The 25,027-nt window shown below is 31.1% G+C and overlaps 1 protein-coding gene across 2 annotated transcripts in view; it reads right to left on the bottom strand.

Moving 5' to 3' along the window:
- The window catches only part of LOC145259144 (anoctamin-7-like), a 577,044-nt gene that overhangs the window by 126,166 nt on the left and 425,851 nt on the right, over positions 1-25,027 (bottom strand). For both annotated transcript variants that reach the window (XM_080116843.1, XM_080116844.1), the window contains one exon: positions 2,035-2,180. In XM_080116843.1, coding sequence (XP_079972969.1) covers positions 2,035-2,180 — 146 coding nt within the window. The remainder of the gene's footprint in view (positions 1-2,034; positions 2,181-25,027) is intronic.

Genomic DNA, 25,027 nt, shown 5'->3' with positions numbered 1-25,027 from the left:
ATATATATATATATATATATATATATATATATATAGATAGATAGATAGATAGATAGATAGATAGATAGATAGATATAGATATATAGATATAGATATATAGATATACATTAATATATATATAGATAGATAGATAAACATTAATATAGTTAGTAATAAATAGTGATATTAACAACTAGAAATAAAATAGGTTTAAGGCTCCTAAAATTCGTACCAGAATTGTCCACAAGGACCCGTGGTGCAGTGGTTGGAGTACTTGGAAAAAGCAATTGAAAAAGTGATAGATAGGTAGTGGTGATGTGTTCATATAGAAAGTTCATGCAGGCTATGACATGGTCGCTTCCAAACCCAACATCAACAAATATTTGTTACTAACCTTTCTAATTAGCAACCAAATTTTATTCATTCAATTTATTATTTTCAATCCCCTCATAGTATTCTTCATCTTTTAACTGACAATCCATCTCGTTAACTTTTATCATTGAGTGACTTTTGACCTTGATAAGGGGTGACTCATTAGTCATTTTTTAAAAATTAGGGTAAAAGTTCAGAATAGTTAACAATCATTAATTTGTAAACAACAATAAAAACAACAAATTCTGAATTTTTTAGATGAATTTGGATTATTTGGACTACTTTTAAGTAAAATTCAGTTCTAAGTTCCAGAGGTTGAAGGTTCAGTCTTCAATGTGAGTGCTACAATTGTGAATTGCTTAAGACTTTTATCCAGTCATGGCTGACAGAACGAGAGTATGCTACCTCCACAGATAAAATAAAAGGTTCCATTGGAAATTCCACACAAATTCTTGAGTTCGGAAGACAGACTTCCCAGTTTGACAAGATACACCCAAAAAAGGGTAGCGTTTACATCAACCAACACGTTGTAAAAATATCACTCAAAATGAGAACCGTAATCCGAATAATGCAAATAATACAAACAAATGATTTATAGCAAACTCAACAGAATTCAATTCTCCACCGACTGTATACTTTTACATGTAGAAACTGTATGATTTTGTTTTTCAAAGTTTTTTTCTATTTTATCGAGACACGAAAATCAAAATGATGATAGCTTAACTTCTATTACCTTTATGCTGTAAAGATAATAAAAATATATTACTTAGCCTAGCATTAAGTTAAAGTCTGACTGGCAAGCTGCCTCCAAAACCATAAATTTGTGTAAAATCATATTTAATTACGTTTAGCAAAGTGATCATCTTTTTTAAAATCTTATTCATCCCAAACAAGGCACATTGCCACATGGACATAAGGGCTTACTATTTGGGAGTATATCCATAGGGACGCTATGTAGTAGCAGTGAGATGTTTTTTCACATTACATTTAAATTTCTGCATGTTAGTACAGTTAGAGAAGCAGGAGACGGGAAGGGAATTCCAAAGTCTAGCATTTTGAGGGAAGAAACTATTAGAGTATAAGCTTTTCCAATATCTAGTGGCATCTACAACAAAGGGCTATGATTTTGCTGTTTGTCAGATTAGTCAGGGAGGAGGGGTATTTATGTCACAAAGAAACAAGTACTATGACTTCGTCACAACATATTCGATTAAAATACTTGTAAAGCAGGCATAGGAATGCGAAATTGTGGTGATAGGACAGGGATTAGAATGTGATTTTTAGCGTGTGACCTATTAGGTTTGAGATTTAGTTTTGGATTTTGTCTAAAAGGGACAGATTAGTGGTAGATGCACTAGCCCAGATACAACAACAATACTCTATGCATGGGCAAAGGTGGCTTTATAGAGATACATGATACAATAAGGTGCAAGTAGTTTTCTCGCAAAGTAGAGATAGCCCACCTTCTTTGCAGCAGCTTCGGCAATGTCTTCCAACAGCCATTGTTGTTTTATGTGTGTTGATAAAGCAACTGTCTTAAAAGTAAAAGTCTTATCAACAAATTAACTGAATATGAGTAGAAAATTTTAGCATTTGCTATGAATTATTTGTTTGTTACTTTTTGTTGTTTACGGCCACTCAATTGTTAACTATTCTGTACTTTACCTACAAACAGTTACTCACGGTAAGAGGACGTCTTTCAGCAGTTTTGGGAATGGCTTAGTAATCATGAGAATTAAAACTTGGAATGACAGTTGTGACATGCAGCTTCCATCGCATTCATCTTGGTAAGAAGTGCCCATTCCAAGAATTCCATCCTGTAGGGTTTGCTGAAATATTAAAAAAACATTTCTTTCAATCAATCGAAGATTTAAATGTTTGACACATAAAATTCCTTTCAGCTTCAGCAAAGGAAAATCAAGCAAAAGAAACATTAAGCATTTTCATTCAACAGTATTATGCTGATTTACTCAATCGATTTAAAAATGGACTCTTTTCAACACTATAAATAGACAAGGTCACGGTGACCAAGTCAGAATCAGTCTCTGGCAACCCATTCCTTCTGTACTTTCTATAAATATATAGTCTTCTTAAATACCTCCTTGTTGTCTTACATCTTTTCAATATTTTAAGGCTACAGCACAGGCATTACTTCATCCTTGGGAGTAGTGTGGTATATGTTTGGTTGCCATGATACTATTCTGTTCCATTGCGGGAGATGACGGTGTAGTATCTATTCCATTGCCTTGAGACCATCCTCGCAAGCATACTCCTAGGCCATCCCCTTAAGCCATCCTCCTAGATCACCCCTCTTAGTCATCCCCCTAAGAATGATTTCATTCTTAGTGGTAGTGTATTAGGTTGACAATAAAGTTCTTACGGCTTTGAACTTTTAAATTCATATAAACATATCTCAGCTCAAACAAAAATTTATTGATCGAAATAAGAACCCTTAGAATATGCCAGTAATGTAAAAAAAAAAAACTTGTGTTCTGGTGGTGAGGAAGTCGCTGAAAGGCATTTTTGATATCGTTTAGGTTTTTTAAGCATTTCTCATGCAGAAAGTTGGCAAGATGCTTGAAAAAGTGATGGTCGGTAGGTGAAAGGTTGGAGAGTATAGCAGATGAGGCAGAGTTTTGTAGCTCATTTCGTTCAACTTCTGCAGAGTCGGTTTAGCAACGTGCGGTCGGGCAATGTCATAGACGAGAATTGGGCTTTTCTGTTGACTAATGTTGGGTGTTGTCCAAGTTTCTGATGCATTTCATCCATTTGTTGACAGTACTTCACTGCCATAATGATTTCGCCTGCATTCAAAAAACTGTAATGGATTAGACCACCAAACAAGCAGCATGACCTTCTTTTGGTGCAACTCTGGCTTCAGGAAGTGTCGTGGAGCTTTATTGACATCTAACCACTGAGCTGAGTGTTTAATTAATTTGTCTGTTTATTCAGTTTTTACAGTATTTGATTGTCTCCTGCTTCAAACACACATAACTCGTTTTTGTTTTTAATTTATATTTAATAAAGTTGAGTTTCAGCATAAGTCGAATCATATTTCTGTATTTTTAAGTAAATAATAAATGAATTTTAGTCTTTTAAATCCATGAAACAAATGTTTATTCAGAGAATGTTGTTTTGCAGAAATCACATGCAACTTTTCCCTTTTGAATTAATCCACATTTTTCGTTTTTTTTTATTATTATTGAATAAGTTCTGTTTCACAATAAATTGCGTGTCTTATTTTTCTCTTTTTCAATGCAAGTTTTTAAGTTTTCTAATGTTTTGTAAAAATCTCTCATTCATTATCGACAGTTTGACTGTATCGTATATATTGCGTGGTTGTACCTCACATAGAACGTTATTTTAAGTGGACAGACCTGAATGATTTATTTTTACGATGGACAAAGTCTAATTGACTTCATATGGCGTTCTTGACTGCATTTTTAAATTCTCTACTTTTATCCAGCGTTTTTGTTTGTATTAATTTTTTTCATTTGCTTAGAAAATTTTTTGTTTTGTTCTGTTTTTTCTTGAGGTTGGTTATCAAAACATTTTACTTTTTATATTTATTTAATTTTAATTTTTAGCTTCTCCGAGACCGGAAGTAGAGAAAAGTCAGGAGCCACTCTACTTAAAATTACCAATTAAAGAAACAAGAAAATTTTTTTTTTCACTTAACCACGCGTATATTAGTGGGGCAGATTGCTGAAATAATCATTCACATACTATGTATCACTAAGTGAAAGATTCTTATGGAATATCGAGATAACCTGCCCCACTATATCGGCAAAATTACAGGTTGAAACCCAATATTAAAAATCAAAAAAAAAAAAGATTGCAAAAATAAAAAATAAAATCGAGGGATGAAAATATCATAGAGTACTACACATCATCTTATCACACAACACGCGAGATATTTCAAAAGGCTGAAGTGAATTCAACATAGGCGATATTGGTTCCCTTTGTTTGGATTTGAAACCGACAGTACCGATGTTGTTTTGATCTTCGGTAAAAGACACGTATATGTGTGTGTGCGTTTGTGTGTTTTATTACAATTGTTTATTCATCAGTGTATATATATATATATATATATATATATATATATATATATATATATATATATATATATATATAAACAATTATAATAAAATGGCCACTGTATTGATTTGAAGACGATAACTATACAGCGTCGATTGTGTTTCTCTCTTCCTGTTTATTAAATCCAGTTGTTGTTTTCCATCTTCATTTTCGGTCCAGCCTGATTCCACTCTTCTTCAACACCCATGAAGAGAGAAGGTCTAATTACTTGATCTCCTAATTCCTAACGTCTAAACACACTCTTGTAAATAATGGAAATTGCAGGCGGTTCCTTCCAGGAGATGATATTAATTTCATCTCTGAGGGACTCCCCACTAAGGGAAGACCGCCCTTTCTTGAAGTGTTCACTGTCATCCGTGATTGAATTGTTAACCTTATATCTTATTTATTCAGTAAATGTTTTCGAAGATTTCCTTTGGAGATTTAAACCCACCCTCGTCCTGATTTGAAGATACTGACATCTTGAAGTTAATTCCTCCCTCCACCCTCTGACACTTGCTATTTAGAAATCTTGACGTTCCAGTCTGTCCAAAAGATATCTGGGTGATCTTTTTGTCTGTGACTTGAAGATTCCGAAACCATCAAAATACTTTCATCTCCGGCCTCTTAATTGTCTTCATTTAGTTCTTCATCATTTGAACATCTCTACTCGCAGCAGTTGTGTAGAAATTGTTCCGAAAAAAAAAAATGCAGGAATTTGAAGAAAAAAATGGCAAACGAATAACATTATTGGGATCCATCTGATTAAATATAGCGTGAGTTTCAGAGGCGTTGAACATTAAATTGACAACGATTTCTTTTTCTTTAATAGCAGGTTTGGCAACTATCGGTTATTTTGACTTCAATTTGGTTTGGCAATTCTTCATGAAGAGACTGACACCCGAGCAAATTGCAAATGATACGATCAATTTACTGAGAGAAACATTTACGTGCTCTAGGCCAGAAGCAAGAAACGCATTCACTCTCTGAAAAGAAAATATTATAGAAATAAACTCCATAAACCGAGACAACTGATTTAATAATTAAATAAGATATATAATTTTCGCTTCACTCCAACTGAAAGCATTACCGGTAAACATATAGTAATAATCGTTCTTATTTTCTAACGTTAGCATTTATGATTGATGAATTATTTTATTTAAAACAACATCGAATTTTTATTGGTGGTTCTACGTAACTATAAAAGGCACTGTGTGTGTGTGTGTGTGTGTGTGTGTGTGTGTGTGTGTGTGTGTGTGTGTGTGTGTGTGAGAGAGAGAGAGAGAGAGAAGACAGAAAAAAGAGTTCCCCATGGACTTCGAAACAGTCGGGCCGATTTTTTAAAATTTCACATAGATGTACTTTATGTGTTTGGGAGTGTTCTTACAAAGGTTTTGTGTTGGAATGCCTCGATAAGTATAAAAACTCGATTATCGAAAAAAAATCCGTTTAAAAGAACAGCAGTTCGATCTTGACAAAAGTTAACACTCTAATACAACCTAACATCACAAGTGTATTTGAGAAGTTTTATCACAGCCCAAACATAAGGGCTCGGCGTATAAAATCAACAGTACGTTCTTTGATAAGACAGAGGTGCGTTCGGAATGAATGTTTCTGTTTAGAGCACAATTGAACCATGATTCTTAAGAATATGGAAACATGAAATATTCGTTGATCATCATTCAATCCCGGGCAACGTCAGATCTCCTTGCTAGTCGAATATAAAGTCATTTTGGGTTTGAAAATTCTTAGCCAATCCTCCTGCATTAAAAGATTGAAACTTTGAAAGTTATTTTGATAACGATCTTATCTCATTGCAAAAATAGCCTGTTTGGTCGTGTCGGTATTCCCTCATGGGTGAAGGTGCTTCAATAAACGTTGCATCCATTTTCCAAAAGAGGAAAGAAATAAACATTTTGTCACATGCGGAAGTAATACCGAGAAAGATGACTTCCCAAGACCGAACAGATATTACCCTATAAATTATTTATTTCCAAAAAAAGTGAAACAAATTGTACAAAATAGACACAAAGCCATCAAAAGTGAAATGGGTGTAAGAGGTTGATCGTTCTCCCTCATATTTTTTAACTAAATGCATTTTGACCAATTCCTCCAAGCACCATTCCTTTTATTCTTTCTTTATTTGTCAATCACTTTTACTTTAGCAGCCACTAAAATACCACATTTACTTCATAGAGGCTATTATACTTATAATATTCTCAGAAGTCTAAAATCAATTTTACTTAAAACATATAACGAATTTAGTTATTAACAAACGCTAACCCTAACCCTTTCTTGTCTCGACAGGGTACAAAACTGTCTTTGAAATCTAGTGGACGAGGACATTTTCACACACACACACGCCTTTCTCACTTTCTATCACTCTGCTCTATCATTATTTTTATGGCAGATTATCGACTGAGCTTCAATCTATGATCCCCTGAAAAACATTCACAACAAATACTCGTCTAACTACAACAACTGTCAACAATTTCCCTCATTCTCTATCTGTGCCTAAAACTAAACGAAGATTCTATTAGTAGATTTTCTTTTCTAGAACTGTCCGTTTGTGGAACACAATATTGTGGGGCTGCTTCCCAGCTCATTATAACATGATCGTTTCCAAGTGTAATGGAAATAGGTTCTTGTTGAGCCAAATTAAACCCGACCCAAGTTCCACCGTTACTAATCAGTACAGTGTTATCTCAAAGTCTATCGAACATTCATTTGCATCTTAGAGTGACCTCTGGAAGTTGATAAAAAAAAGGTGTTCATGACGATCAGTAATAGATATTTCAGAATTTTGTTACGTTGAAGGTCGATAATTTATATTATTTTAATTATTCAGACTACTGTTCTCATACATATAAATAAAACAGTAGATGTATGTGTGTGTATCTATGTGAAAATATTTAACCGATAAAGTCTTCAAAATAATGATTACATAACGCTGAAATTAACAGGAAATAGTGATCGTACACACATGATTGTTTATAACGAGTAAAATATTTGTTCAGATGGATAAATAACGCATACAGGAATATGTCGGTAAGTTGAAACACAAAATGTTCATTTAAACGTGCCAAAATATTTCTATTACTTTTGTGCATGCGCAAATTCATTCATCTGTCGATACCTCAAATAGTAGAGAATGCGGCTGAAATACTAAATGTTTGGATTTCGATTCTAGCTGATGGCACACACGGCATTTTTTTTTTTTTAACTTCTAAAATCAGTACTTAGATATAGGTTCCTTGGACATGGATCTAACTTAATAACTTCATTATAGCCCAAAACAATGAATGTTACAGGGTCATAATAGGGGTCAAAGTTTAAAAAATTGACCTCTGCGGTCTCTACCAAATTACTCAGACAATTTCTGGTCTAAACATTTAAAATTTTACATGAAGGGTATTCAGAGATAGGGCAAGTTTTTTAATCAGTTTGGGTCGGAAATTTTTAGTTACCAATATATAAATGTATGTATGTATGTTCGCATGTCTGCCTAAAACTTTTGACAGAGGCGACGGTTTTTACCAAGGTCAGGATCGTTTTGAAGGTCGACCTTTCAGACGACAAATATCGAAAAATTGGTTAAAAACATTAATATCTTCACCTTCCACTGGGCAGTTTTCTACGGTGGGGTCGCTTTTTTTCGCCGATATTTTTGAAAGTCATCCTGTACTTTCCATTGTCTAGCCTTAATTTTAACATAAGTCACTTCCGGTTTGGCAGTGGTCGTAACAGCAAAGACGTCAAAACATATTATAAATAAAATGTTAAAAACATATAATAAATAAAATGTTTAAAACATATTACAAATAAAATGTTTAAAACATATTATAATTAAAATTATTAAAACATAAATAAAATGTTTAAAACATATTATAAATATAATGTTTAAAATATATTATAAATAAAATGTTTAAAACATATTATAAATAACATGTTTAAAGCATATTATAAATAAAATGTTTAAAACATAAATAAAATGTTTAAAACATATTATAAATATAATGTTTATAACATATCATAAATATAAAATTTAAAAAATATTATAAATATAATGTTTAAAACATATTATTAATAAAATGTTTACAGCATATTATAAATAAAATGTTAAAAACATATTATAAATATGATGTTTAAAACATATTATAAATAAAATGTTTAAAACATATTATAAATAAAATATTTAAAACATATTATAAATAAAATGTTTAAAACATATTATAAATAAAATGTCTAAAACATATTATAAATAAAATATTTAAAACATATCATAAATATAATGTTAAAAACATATTATAAATATAATGTTTAAAACATATTATTAATAAAATGTTTGCAGCATATTATAAATAAAATGTTAAAACATATTATAAATATGATGTTTAAAACATATTATAAATAAAATGTTCAAAGCATATTATAAATACAATGTTTAAAACATATTATAAATATAATGTTTAAAACATATTATAAATATAATGTTTAAAACATATTATAAATAAAATGTTTAAAACATATTATAAATAAAATGTTTAAAACATATTATAAATAAAATATTTAAAACATATCATAAATATAATGTTAAAAACATATTATAAATAAAATGTTTAAAACATATTATTAATAAAATGTTTAAAACATATCATAAATAAAATGTTAAAAACATATTATAAATATAATGTTTAAAACATATTATAAATAAAATGTTTAAAACATATTATAAATAAAATGTTTAAAACATATTATAAATAAAATATTTAAAACATATCATAAATATAATGTTAAAAACATATTATAAATATAATGTTTAAAACATATTATAAATAAAATGTTTAAAACATATTATAAATAAAATGTTAAAAACATATTATAAATATGATGTTTAAAACATATTATTAATAAAATGTTCAAAGCATATTATAAATAAAATATTTAAAACATATTATAAATATAATGTTTAAAACATATTATAAATATAATGTTTAAAACATATTATAAATAAAATATTTAAAACATATTATAAATATAATGTTTAAAACATATTATAAATATAATATTAAAAACATATCATAAATAAAATGTTTAAAACATATTATAAATAAAATGTTTAAAACATATTATAAAAAACATGTTTAAAACATAAATAAAATGTTTAAAACATATTATAAATAAAATGTTTAAAACATATTATAAATAAAATGTTTAAAACATATTATAAATATAATGTTTAAAACATATTATGAATATAATATTAAAAACATATCATAAATAAAATGTTTAGAACATATTATAAATATAATGTTTAAAACATATTATAAATAAAATGTTTAAAACATATTATAAATAAAATATTTAAAACATATTATAAATAAAATGTCTAAAACATATTATAAATGAAATGTTTAAAACATATTATAACATGTTTAAAACATATTGTAAATAAAATGTTTAAAACATATTATAAATAAAATGTTTCAAACATATTATAAATATAATGTTTAAAACTTATTATAAATAAAATGTTTAAAACATATCAATAAAATGTTTAAAACATATAAATAAAATGTTTAAAACATATTATAAATAAAATGTTTAGAACATATTATAAATAAAATGTTTAAAACATATCATAAATAAAATGTTAAAAACATATTATAAATAAAATGTTTAAAACATATTATAAATGAAATGTTTAAAACATATCATAAATATAATGTTAAAAACATATTATAAATAAAATGTTTAAAACATATCATAAATATAATGTTAAAAACATATCATAAATAAAATGTTTAAAACATATCATAAATATAATGTTTAAAACATATTATAAATAAAATGTTTAAAACATATTATAAATAAAATGTTTAAAACATATCATAAATAAAATGTTTAAGACATATAAATAAAATGAATAAAACAAATTAATCAACGACGAATTTTTAATATTTTTACCAAATTCTTTTTTATTTTTTGAAAGCTAAAAAAAATTGATTTTAATAGATGATAAAGAGCGATTATACCAAGAGGTAATTCGTTTCTCATTAATTAATGTTTGCGATGATAATTGCTTTTTTGTGTGACACTGGACGTACGAACAAACAAATAAATATAATCTTCTTGTATATAATAAAGGAGACGCAATTTTTCTCCTCTGGACAAAACTGTCGTAGGTTAACAATAATAAATGGCACATAGAAAATTATTATGTTTACGCAATTAGCCATTACGTTATCTAGCTATAGAAAGCAATTACATGCACATTATTTCGTAATATTAAAATATTACTTTTATTCTGAGGAGCGCCATGATCATTATCTTCTAACCTACAGGGGAAGTAGCTCAAATTTCAACCTCTCTATACCGAGTCCTCTTACGACACCATTCTACATCGAGTGCATTTATATTTTTTCTTATTTTCCTGGAGGTTAGCCGTCATTAACTGATTACAGAATTTCTACACAATCGCATATTCTTATCCTCTACATCATACACAAATAATGATTTCTCCCGTCCATAGATCCGGCAAAGCTGATTGGCTTAGAATTATGCATTCTACAATTCCCCTATTCGGTTATTCCAACAATAAATGAACCGTTCTCAACCAGGTCGTCATTTCTGTAAGTACACACTATTCTTACGTTTTATTTATACAATTCACGTAATTATTCCGCTTTGAAACTCTGAACTTATATTGTTTATTTGTGAAGATATTACACTCCAAAACATAACTCATTGACGTCGGGGGGAGAGACAGTTACAGATAGAGATATACAGAGAGTGGGAGAGAGAGAGAGTGAGAGAGAGAGAGAAAATAAGCCGTGTTACAGTATTGTGAATTTATAAATCAATCCACACCCCCTAAAAATATAATACAATGATTATATATATTTTGGTAGGGAGGAAATGGCATAGCGAGATAAAGGACCGTTTGAATAAATTCACGATGGTTTAACTTTGTAATCGGAACAAAACAAAATCTCCCTTGCAAAATATCCACCCTCGTTGATTGGCTGATCAGTATACGTTCTGTAATTCTGTTATTCGCTTCTTAACCCTTTAAACGAACGGGTCGAAATTTATAATCATACCGCCATGTTTATACATACACATTGGTTACATTACAAACCTTATGCTCGACATTTAGTCTTACTCAATCGCGTCTTCGTTATTTCTACATATTTCTATTTATTTATGCCTATATTTACTTACTTAGACCATATTTTCTTTTCTTACGAACTCGCCGATTACACCAACCAGCGAGCAATAGAGAGAGACAAAAAAGAGACAGAGAGAAAGGGGATAGAGGGGAAGGGAGAAAGACAGAGAGTGAGAGACAGACAGAGACACAGAGAGATAGAGAGAGTTAGAGAGAGTTAGAGAGAGAGAGAGAGAGAGAGAGATACAGAGATTTACGCCCTATCCCGTCTTCATTGTCTTTATTTATTTACTTGGACCGTATTTTCTTTTCTTACGAACTTGAGGATTACACCGACCAGAGAGAGATACAGAGAGAGATAGACAGCGAAAGAGACAGAGGGAAATACGGGGGAAGAACGGGCAAAGAGACATAGAAAGAGAAAGACAGATAGACACAGAGAGAGAAAAAGACAGATAGACAGTTCGAGAGAGATATATATACAGAGAGAGAGAGAGAGAGAGAGAAAGAGAGAGAGAAAGAGAGAGAGAGAGTTATACATCGCTAAGATTAAATCACGCTAGAATGTGGTTAACAATCATTTCGTTTCATTTGACTTTCCAATTTCCGATTCGATTTATATGTTTCCATATTTTTTATATGCACAAACTATAAATGGATAAAATTACATAACGTTATTATTATACATGTGAGGATGTCATTAAATTTTAATTTCACTTAAACACGTTATTTAACAAATACAAAAAACAGGGTAAAAATGAGCATTCTTTCCACCTTCGACCAATCCTTTGAATGTTTTCAGCAGCCCTGAAAACAAAAATCACGCTTAAAATTTCGGCAAACAAGTATTTTACCACGTTATTTAATAAATACAAACAAACAAACGAAAAAGCTAAGTACGATGATTCTTCCCACCTTCGACCAATCCTTAAAAACACGTTTACTATTCAGGCCAACAAGTACTCTAACATATATCATATATAATGTTTGTTTTAAAAAAGGGTTTCGGGTGTGCTGAAAACGAAAATAACGTTCAAAATTACGGCAAAAATTTTAAATACTATTAGTTTTTAAAAAAGTAGGATATCACTTGTATATAATAATTCAACGTAAATTGAATACCACTTTATGACCACCTTTTGTTGGGGAGGGGAGATCAGCGTACAATGAACACAATTTACCATGAACTGAGCACCCCAATTTTTCTTCGGGGGGGGTGACAAGGCATTAATAATAGATTTGACGTGCACACACCCCAAACTAAAAAAAGTCGTGCTCATTTTACGTTAAATTGTTTCATTGTACGTTGACCTCTTCCCCCGAAAAAAATGTGGCCATAAAGTGGGTGCTCATTTCGCTTTAAATTATTATAGAAAAGTGATCCCCCCCTTTTAAAATACAAACATTTATTCATATCTTGAAAACTACTCGCATGCCGAATTTTTATATTATTTTCGTTTTCAGCACTCCCGAAAACCTTTTAAAATGGTAATTTTAAAGGATTTTTCGAGGGTGTAATCATTCTACATATTTACCAAATAAAGAAACAATGCCAGATGAACTTTTACAGTGAGTAAATGAAATAAAATACGTATTATATACGTTTGAAGCCAAAATAACGCTTTATTACAAAATAAACAGACATTTCTTTTGTTTGAAATTTATATTTATATAAATTTATATTTTCAATATAAATTTCAAACAAAATAAATGTTTGTTTATTTTGTGATAAAGCGTTATTTTGGCTTCAAACGTATATAATACGTATTTTATTTTATTCAAACTCAACCGGCGCTTCTAAGGAACAAAAATCTTAAATGAGTAAATGTGCTTTATTTTATAGTTTATAATTAAAAGCGGTAAACAAATGCAAATGGGGAGGGGACGGTCGTCTATAAATATTCTTCCACCTTACAATTGAATAAAAAAAAGTTAGTGTGAAGTTGACTTTAACCTGAAAACGCTAATTACAAATAGCGCAGTACAAAAAATGCATAAATACAAAATTTTAAAGTAGATATTGATCTCGGGTGCATATAATGGCAGAGTGCGATACTATATGCGACCATATGCCAGCATAACTTGGTGCTTATGAATATTTTAACAATCAGGAGGTTGGGTGTTGGCAAACGACAAAAACAACAACAGCCGTATTTAAAATTTTTACGCTACCACCGGGCAACGCCGGTTAACGGGTCCTGCTAGTAGAGTAATAAATCTGAGGATATGTTTTTTCTTGTTGACGCATATAGGTTATGCTATACATTTTGCGTTCAAGATAAATATATATATATATATATATATATATATATATATATATATATATATATATATATATATATATATATATATAATGGGTTAAGAAATTCCAACGAGAGAAAGATGTATATTTAAATAAGGGGGGTGCTCACCAACAATGAGGATTTTTAAACATTATTTTATCATTCCGTGTTTTAGTTTTTCATTGAAAATTATGTAATAATGTTTTTAAATCATTGTAATCGTTTTTAACGCGTTTCAGACTTTCTGTGAAGCGTCCTCTTCAGAAAGTATTTAAAATGTTTAGAATATATTCAAGATATGTTTAAAATGTAAAAGAAAATTTTCGTAGTTCATTTGACAAATTTCCGAGAGATGGAAACATGTGTAAATGATTCTACTTTTCATTCGTATGTTCAATTTTTATTACTGGTTCATTGGAGTGGATTGTTGTCACTGCTGTCTCTCTCTGCTTGTGTTTCTATTTATCTTTCTTTGTTTTTTTTTCTCATTTTCCCCCCTTTTTTACTCTTAACTCTTACCTGAGTGGAGGTGAGGGGCCCATTGGTATTTGGTCAACTGGGTGCATAGTTTAGGATGTGTGTGGGGGTGCGTGTGTGTGTGTGTGTTTTCTTTTATTGGTTTGAAGAATGTGTGTTCTGTTTTATAGTATTATAAAGTTATTTGCTTCCCTAGGATGGCAACTGTGATCCAAGGTCGTTACTAATGCGTGTGTGTGAAGAGTGGGGGCGCAGCTCCTCTGAAATAAGGGTAGGGGTGTTTTCATTCAATTTTGATATTTATTTTTTGGATTCTTAGATTTTACTATTGTGATTTTTCGTTTCAGTCTTAGACTGTTCGGGTATTCTTAATATTATGTCTGTTTAGATAAAGAGGTGTATTTATAAATATACGTAGGGGATTTTTTAATGTTTCTATTTATTTGTCTCCCCATGTGGGTATGGCCAGATCCAGGATCGGTTCTTGGTATGGGAAAGGTCTCGTTCCCCAGAGGGGAGGGGGCACTTGGAGGGATATAGGTATGGGATGAAGGATGATAGTTATCTCAGTCATGAGGGATTTCTCCTCCACTGACTGAGGGGGGGGGGCGAGGTGTTGGAACAGATATTACACTATGGTTCTAGTTGTTTCCTAGTGTTGTTGGTTTCGAGGTAAAGTAGAGTTGGTATTGTTCAATGTCTTGTATTAGAGACAGGGGTGTTATGTCTGTGTGTGATTATATGCGTGTGTGTCTGTGTGTGTCTGTGTGTGTTATTGAATAATATAAATAAAGTTACTTTTATTGTAGAAAAGTTCATTAGTTTGTATTTTTAAGTAATTTGTAAAAAAAATTTTTTTTTTAATTCACGAACCGGTTTAAAAAAAAATGGCAGCGACTTTGAAATGGAGAGCTCCGTTTTACATTTGAAGGAGGGGCACCTGAGCATTCTGTGTTAACAATTTAATAGAGTTCCGTCAACGTAAGGAATATTTATAAACATATTTTAATGTTTTCCGTTATTTTTTGCTTGATTATGGCATGTGTAGTTTATATAAAAATTCATTTAAGTAATAATCGGCTCAGATTTCGTTTTAATTTAGGTTCGCTGAAATTATTTCAAGTAAAGAGCATTAAAAACTATTTCAAAACAAAAAAAAACATGAACTGAACTTTTATTGACTATGGTAACATTTATTTCTTGTATATTTATTTTTTCGGGTAGTCGTTTGTTGGTTTTTCTGCTAAACACTCTTACTAAATAATATCGACGAAATATCGAAAAACAAAGAAATAAAAATAGTTTGAAACATAATGAAGCTTTACTTACTTTAGTAAAATAATTCGAAACAGCAAAATGGGATATTAAAAAAGTAAACACGTAATTACTTTAGTTTTTAAAGCAAAGAATCGATATAAATATGAATAAGAAGAAAATGGCGCCCTTTTCAAGCAGAACAGCTTCCTTTACGTTTTACAGTATTGAACGGTGTAGAATTTTGCCGTCGAATTCAGGGTTGTACTATTGTAATGTAAAGAACACACAAAAAGGGTTGTAATCAACTGAATTCCTTCTAGTACACTGACGAAAAAAGCTTAAACAGATATATAAATAAAAATAAAAAGGTTATGTAAATGTTTTTAAAAAGACACATAATCACATGAGCAGGATTTTTTCCTTCTTTTGACACGATAACAAGTAACGTTCTTATTTTTATTATTTATCTATTTTCGAAAGAGTGCCACGTGCAAGTGGAGAGGGAAAAAAACAGAGTTATGCAAAATTTGTGTTGAGAATTGTCTAAAGTTCCGACTTTTTTTTTTTACTTTCACATTAATAAGAATGTGAATTTATGAGGTGAATTTATTCGACACAATATGATCCAACTCAAAATAAATAAATAAAAGCTAACGTGAATTAAGATTAAAGTTAAGGTGTTATTGTGGACCCTAACCCTTTTAAAAAACCTTGTTAAACTTTGTGACATATTTACATTCTATGGAGGTCAGGCGCGAACGAACACCCCATAATTTTATTATACCATATTTCTTCAAACTGAAACATAATTATCAAAGTATGCTTACGCAAATAGATGAAATGTTTGTGCCATATTTCCATGGAGTACAGGCGCGAACGCAGACCCCCAAAATTTTATTATATCATCCCTATTTAAGTTGAAACATACTTATCAAAGTATTCTTATGTACATCTATATCAAAAACCCTTGTAAACGTTTTTTTTTTTTCATTTTTTATTTCCATACTTTGGGGGCCAGGCGCGAACGCAGACCCTACAATTTTTATGAACCACCGTTCTGCCAGATCAAACATATCCATTCCTGATCCTCGATACATCTTCTATCATTATATGTAATCAGTTTTTTAAAATAGTCAACCAGAGAGAAGCCTATTCGTGACTACACACACACACACATACACACAGACGTTCAGCTTTATATTATAAAGATATATATATATATATATATATATATATATATATATATGGGTCGTGGAATTCGATTCATCTGCTAAAAAACTCATTAATTTGCATATTCTTGTAAACATTCATTTTAATTAATTCTCTATGAGTTTTTTCTTTAGTTAACTATTATGTGTTACGTGTTAGTTACTATATTCATGCAGATATTTTACATGATTTATACTTGCGTAATGTTTGCGTAAAAAAGGTTATAGCAAACACAAACTTCTTTCTATATATATTATGTATGTGTATATATATATATATTTGTTTAAAAAATTGTGCCTAACAAACTCCTCTGTCATTTTTTGGTCTACAGACATGAAACTTAACAAATAGAGTATACATTTGAGTTTTAGCCGGGGAAAATCAATGCAAAAGTATGGAAACTAAAAAATTGAATTCGTCAGGTGAAGGTCGAATGACGACATTACGAATTTGCATGCGTAAGGTAATAGATACTGGTTCATGTTTTCATTTTTAGCCTTGCAGCAAACATGTATTTCTAGCGCAGGTATCTGATCCCCATTTGGCATCAATTGAAATGAATGGCTCTCGTCTTGAGGAGGCCTCATGTTTTGACAAGCTTCTGGGCTTGACCCTTACTCTTGATCTTAAATGGAACACATACATTAAATCCGTTGCCAAGGCCGCTGGAAAAATGGAAAATAAGCTTAAACCAGGCTTAGGGTCAAACAAATCCAACTTGCCTCCTCCCTTGAGGCTTGCATTCACGAACATCCGTGGCTTAGAACTAATTTAGCTGATGTTGAAGCATTTCTCCTAACAAATACCCCAGATATCTTAGCACTAAGTGAGACTAACCTACATTCCTCCATCCTTTCTAACCACTTTAACATGCCTGGATATCTCCCACTCTGTCGTAAGGATTCTGCCAGACATATGCACGGACTTGGAGTCTACCTTCGTAACACCGTCCTCTGACTTATATGCTTTAGACTAAACATGCAACATAATATTAGCTACTTTTATTTTCTCTACCGCTCCCCTCGACCCAGGACTACACCATAATAAACAAAGTCTCTGACAGCATAGACACAGTACTCTTCCTCGACACTAGTGCACAAGTACATGTATTTGGTGACTTTAATGTCCAACACAAAAACTGGCTTGGATTCTTTATTTATACAGATGCAGCGGGCAGCACAACTCATAACTTCTCTATATCTCACTCCCTATCACAAATGGTTACGTTTCCAACCCGTTTCCCTGACCAGCAAGAACAACACACATCACTTCTAGATCTGTTTCTGACCACAGTTCCCGATGATTGCATAATGAAGGCCCACAGTTCCACGATGATTGTATAACAAATGCTGACAGCCCACTTGGGAACGCTGATCATGCAATGATAATGGTCGAAATCGCCCTAAACTCTAGACCCAAAACTGAACAACCAGTGCTCAAAACAACAAGATATTATAAAAAGGCTGACTGGGAAGCCATCAGAGATCTTATCAGAGATGCTTCATGGGAAAATATTTTTTCTCTTCCTGCTGAACAGTGTGCAAATGAGACCACTGAATGGTTCAAAACGGCAATTGAAGCATATGTTCCCATGCGGAAATTTTATAGCAAGCTCCACTCTCCCCAATGGTTTACTTCTACTTGCGCAACTGCCATTGCTCAAAGGCAGCATGCATACCGCAAATTTAACTGACATAAGTCCAGTTCAAACAGGCAGAAGTATATAGAAGCTAGAAGTAACATTACGAAAGAAAGAGCGACAACTAAGAGAGAATTTACTGAAACCACTAAAAAACGCATCGCAGCACAAAAATTAGGAACTCGAGATTTCTGGAAAATCTACAACAGTGTAGTAAATTATGGCAATCAACAATTCCCCCGCTAACCAACAATCACGAGGTTGTTTGCTCAGCAACCGAGAAGGCTAACATGCTTGCCAGTCGGTTTGCCTCTAACCCCACACTGGGCCCTTCCAACCACCCCCTACCTCACTTTCCTTTGTGGACAGACGCCACGCTAGACGATCTGAAAATCACCCCTGCTCAGGTGCATGCTATCATAAAAAACCTTGACACTTCAAAAGCATGTGGACCCGATCTCATTTCAGTTTTGCTATTAAAAAAGTGCTCAGCCGAAGTAGCTCCAGTTCTCTCCAAACTCTACAACAAATGCCTTAATGAATCTTGCTTTCTGGGCTGTTGGAAAACTGCTTCTGTGGTACCAGTATTCAAGAATTCTGACAAAAGAACTGACCCATCAAATTATCGCCCCATTAGCCTCTTCCCACTTTTTGCCAAAATATTTGAGACCATAATTAACCATGCTCTAGTCCATCACCTTACAGATGCTAAACTTCTAACTGAACAACAATATGGATTTAGACAAGCCCGTTCCACAGCAGACATCCTCACTGTAATCTCCGAACGTATATACCATTCACTGGACAAAGCGGAGGAGGGCAGAGCGGTAGCTCTAGATATATCTAAGGCTTTTGACAGGGTATGGCATGAGGGTCTCCTCAGGAAAATTAGATCATACGGTATCACTGGTAGAATACTTAACATAATTAAATCCTTCTTAGATAAGAGAAAAATCCAGGTTGTCCTCGACAGTCGTACATCTAAACAATATGATATATATGCGGGAGTGCCTCAGGGGTCTATCCTTGGACCTCTATTATTCCTAATATTCATAAATGACCTCCCCGACAAAATTGCCTCTGAGATGGGTATATATGCTTCCCAAATCCCTACATAGTACCCCAGTAGTTGTTGCCCCTGATAGTAGCCCCCTACACCAAAGTGACAATTTGCCTTGTTTGGGGTGAAGATGTAATAAAAAAAAGAAAAAAGAAAGGACTTATCCTGCCTTGATAGAGTTCAAAATAGACTTCGTAGCCTTGTGGGGGATGTCCTTTTCTCTTCCCTGCAACCTCTTTTTCACAGAAGAGCTGTTGTGAGTTTGTCTCTGCTTTATCGTTATTTTCATGGCAAGTGTTCGGCTGAGCTCCAATCTATGGTCCCTCCTCGTCAAACTTTCACAAGAAACACCAGTCTAGCAGAAAACACTATCAATAATTCCCCCACTCTTTATCTGTGCCTAAACCTAAACGTAGATTCCATGAACAAAGCTTCTTTCTTAGAACTGCACGCCTATGGAATTGTCTTCCGTTTTCCTGCTTTCCAGCTGACTACAATATGGTTGTCTTCAAGTCCAACGTAAACAAGTTTTTGATGAGCCGTTCCATATAAGTTAACAAATTTACCGAATTTCCAGTACTAACGATAACTATATTGTCCAATTTCTACTGTACACTATTTAACCTTTATCCTCGAGTGGCCTCTTGGCCTTGATAAGTGGTGATGCCTATGTAAAAAAAAAAGTATTAACGTGAAAGGAAAAAAGCAAATCGTGAGCTAAACGTTTTGGTTTCGTTTCTCCACGGTGGCGCACGAGTCATTCTTTTTTTTAACTTTTTAAAACATCATTATATATTGGGTCTAATATAATAAATATGAAATCTGCATCCATCAAAATATCATATTATGACTGGCAAAGCCGGGCGGCCTGCTAGTATATATATATATATATATATATATATATATATATATATATATATATATATATATATATTTATATGTGTGTGTGTGTGTGTGTGTGTGTGTTTAAACATTCTTTCATTTATTTATTTCATCCCTTTTTTCTTCAACGCTTTTTATTCCCTTGAAGGCCATCGTTCCTATTATTTGCATTCTTCAGACAATTGTTCTCATCCTGAGTGTTATTTTCTCAGTGTCTCTGTCTATGTAACCTCCGACCTTCTTCAAGTGTATCTTGCCGAACTCGGTATTCTGCACGGGATTTCGAACGGAACTTTTTATTTAATTTACAGGAGTAGCATGCTCTCGTTCAGTCAGCCATGATTAGCAGAAGTCCTAAGTAATTCGCACTTCTTCCGGACAATTCTAGTATGAAGTCAATGAAGTCAATGAACTTTAAACGTTATTTCTAGATGTACAATCTTACTACTTATCATTATGTATCAGTATTTATTACTGCACTCACACGTGTGAACACACACACACACACACACACACACACATAGAACCTGAATGCCTACTAGACACTATCCTCGAGTGTCTAAGTTTTTGATGAGCCGTTCCATATAAGTTAAAAAATTTACCGAATTTCCATTACTAACGATTACTATATTCTCCAATTTCTACTGTACACTCTTTAACCCTGTACAGGGGTTTATCAGGACAACCTGGCATGAGGATACCCTAGAAGTAAACCCTGACCAAATATTCAAAATCACGTAGTACTCGCTGCCCAAATAAGATCTCCTCACTATGGCTAACTTACATTAGCTTTTACAGGAATGGTGCACCTTCTCCAAGTGATGTTACCTCAAGTAATAGCACGAAGCTGGATACTCCATCAGACTAGATAAATTCTTGTCCTGGAATCCAGTAAGACCAAGAAACCAAAGCGAAAGATATACTACAACATATGAAAATGGTTAATTGGGGAGAGGAAAATTATGTTCTCAATTTCTTTACTAACTCAGTGTTTGAGAAATAAAGAACTTAAATGGAACATTCGAATATCTATGTATCTCATATAGAGTTCAAGTGTAAGCCGAAGGTAGTGTGCTCCTTGATTTCTGAGAACTTCGACGAAGTAAAATAAAACAAAAAATAATATTTTTCTAAATAAATATTAACAATTTTTATATCTACAGATATAAGTGTAATGATTTGTGTAGGACGTGATAATTACTGCTGATCAAGAGATTCGAACCCAGTCTACAAAACCACTTGAATGAATGCCCTTTTCCCAGCATTTTGTAGTCGACAGTAAGAGTATTCGACAATAGGAAGTTGGAATGATGCTTTTTGCTAAACTTGGCCACTTTTTTTTTAATTCCCTGAAAAGAGTTCAACTATAATTCGTTTTAAGGTGCTTTATAATAGATTTTTTTAATAATAGATTTATAATAGATTTTTTTAATAATAGATTTATAATAGATTTTTTAAATAAATATTAACAAATTTTACACCTGAAACATTAGTAATTTCATTTAAAAAATCCGGAAATAACTTCGTCGTTTCATTCTACATTTTCTTTCATTTTGTATCCCTTTGATTTCTTTATTTAATTTTAATTCCCATTTAATGATTCCCTCTTTTTATTTCTCTTCCTTCCCACTTTGTACCTCCTTCCCCCTTTCATTTAAAATTCCTCCTGACAAAAAAAAAACCCAGGCCACACACCATCCCACACCCAGTCTCGACCGCGGTTTTCGTCCCAACAACGTTAGTGACGTTTTTGTGTCAGCTGTTTGATGACAGCCTGAGAAGTCAACTGTTGAAAGAACAACTAAAGTGGTTTATTATTTCTACAAAATACGTTTTTTTTTTTCCTTCTTCATCTGTTTCGACAGTTGTGTGATCAACTCACCATTTTGATTCGTCAAGCAACCATTTTTTTTGTAGTTTTGTTGAAAGGAAGAAAGGGGCAAAAAGGGACGCAAACGTCAGCAGGACCTATCGTATCATAATAAAAAAAAAACATTACAGTAGTGATCCTAGGTAAATTCAGCATATATCTACTTCGCTCCACAATCACTCTTTTATTCATGCACACACACACACTATATATATATATATATATATATATATATATATATATATATATATATATATATATATATATATATATATATATATACTGCATTTCTTTCAGTATTTTATTTATATATATATATATGGGTATAAAAAATCAATACAAAAAATATATAAACGTTTATATCTTTTCTGGATTCATTTCTTTTTTTTTTAGACGTGTAAAAATACAAAATGTCTTTTGAAAAACAAATATTTCTAAATAAATAAAATTTTCAATCGATTCTTGGGTCAACATAAGTATACACACACGCGCACACAGACACACACACACGCACATATATATATATATATGCATATATATATGTGCATATATATATATGCATATATATATGCATATATATATGCATATATATATATATATATATATATATATATATATATATATATATATATATATATATATATATATAATTGTTACAACTATATTTTCAATTAACAGAGAGACTTCTGCGTTTTATCCCCGTAGGCTAGGTACGTGCATTAATGGCGGAAAACTGATAAGGGGGCATAATTTTGAAAGTCGGTTTATCATAATTTTTTTTGTAAGTTTCCGATTACTTTTTGATTGTATTTGAAAGATTGAAGCCTAAAGATAATTTTCAAAAGGAAAAAATATTTTTATACATGAAAAAGTTATACACACAGCTTGTTTCTACAAAAGGTATTTTAATTAGCGCCCAGAAGTGAGAGATTAGTAACGGCTTTGATTTCGCACGGTCAAAACAAACTGCGTCGCACATAAGTTCTACCGAAGTCCAAAATGTCAGAAAGTCAATTTAATTTTAAACTTTACAGAAGAATTGAAACATTATTATGCCTTAATTTGTGTATTTTTGAAGATGATAAAAATATTGATTGATTTATGTGCTTATTTAAATTAGAATATTTAGTTACTATTTTACATGATGACTCGATTTATTCGTTAAACGTTTTGTAACGATGAATTAAATTCATCTTTTTTAAAATGAAGTAAAAATGCATTTAAATGTGACAAAGTCAATTAAAATCACTGATTACACTGATAATTTATTCAATGAAAAATATAAGCAAAAACAATTTGATAATTAAAGAGAATACGGCGGGTAGGATGCATATCCTGTCTGTTTAGATTTTTTTTTTTTTTTTTTACAATTTTGCCCACCCGTATTTGTCTAAATTAATCGTTATTAAAAATAATACCATTATTTTTTATTATTATTTTTTATTATTATTCTGGATCTCAACTTTTGCTTCTTTTTTTTTCAGAATGATAAAAAAAAATCTTTTAGCTGATGTTTACACCATAATGTGTACAAGAAAAAATATTATAATGTTACATTTAAAATTTGTGTGAGAATTGTTATCATTAAAATCACATGAAATATTTCTTCAATTTTTTTTTTTTTTTTTTGTGAAAATATTGAATAAACAGTGCTTAATTCAATGATAATATTGATAGTTCGAGAAATTAATTTTTCTCCAAGTTATATTGATTTCATTAACACGAACTTTAGGGGCTTTTTTTGTAATGCTCCTGAAATATTATTATTGTTGTTGACATTTACAATGCTTGATGTTTATATAAAAAAGTAAACAAATGCATTCGTCTGTTTTTTTCTTTTGAAAAGTAATCGGTTTATAAATTTTCTCATTATAAAAAAACAACTATTATATTGATTATAATTTTTTGGACAGAAGAAATAAAATTAATTGCATATAAAACATTAGAAGAAAAATTTTAAATCGTGAAAAAATCGGAAATCATTAAATTATCAATAAATTTTGTCGTCATAAAATATGATTATTAGATTAATTTTTATTTGCAAAAGACAAAAACAACATTGCTAAAAACATATCAGCGAATTATCGATATTTTGTCATAAAAACGATTAGTGTTTGATTTTAATAATTATAATGAGAAAAAGTGTTTTATTTTATTAAAATTAAATAGTATACATGAATTATGTCGAATGTACATAAATATTTCTTTTATAATGACAACATTTATTGATAATTGGCTGATTTTGGATGTTATAGCTTTTTTTCTTTTGCAAATTAAAATGAATTCAATCATCCTTTTTTTATAATGACAAAATGTATTGCTAATTTATTGATTTAAAAATTTTCAATCCATGTTGTTTTCTTTTAAAATCAAATAAATTTCAGATCAATTTACTAAATAATCATTTTTTACAAAATATATTTACATAATTTGCCAAAATGTATTAATATATAATTTGCCAAAATATATTGATACGTCGGAAATATAAAATAGTAAAGGTTTAACAATAAAAATCAGATTTTCAATTAAGAAGAAAGAAGTTTAATAAGTTTAATGAAAAAAGCGTAAAAGTTTAATCAAGCAGAAATTAAAAAGAAAAACCTTCAAAGTGTAGTATCGGTTTTGTTAAAGCCTTTGTGATTGCGGTAATTTACTAAACCTAATCCAAAGAAGTTCTTTTTTTTATTATTCAATAAGCCAGTATCAAATTAGTTGAAATGTTTATAAATAACCAGAACTGCATTTCTTTCAG

This window comes from Euprymna scolopes, chromosome 34 (genome assembly GCF_053919585.1).
Source record: "Euprymna scolopes isolate OS-2025 chromosome 34, ASM5391958v1, whole genome shotgun sequence".
NCBI classification, from domain to species: domain Eukaryota; kingdom Metazoa; phylum Mollusca; class Cephalopoda; order Sepiida; family Sepiolidae; genus Euprymna; species Euprymna scolopes.
Note: the sequence above shows the minus strand (reverse complement) of the source record. Positions and strands in the feature narration are given on the sequence as shown.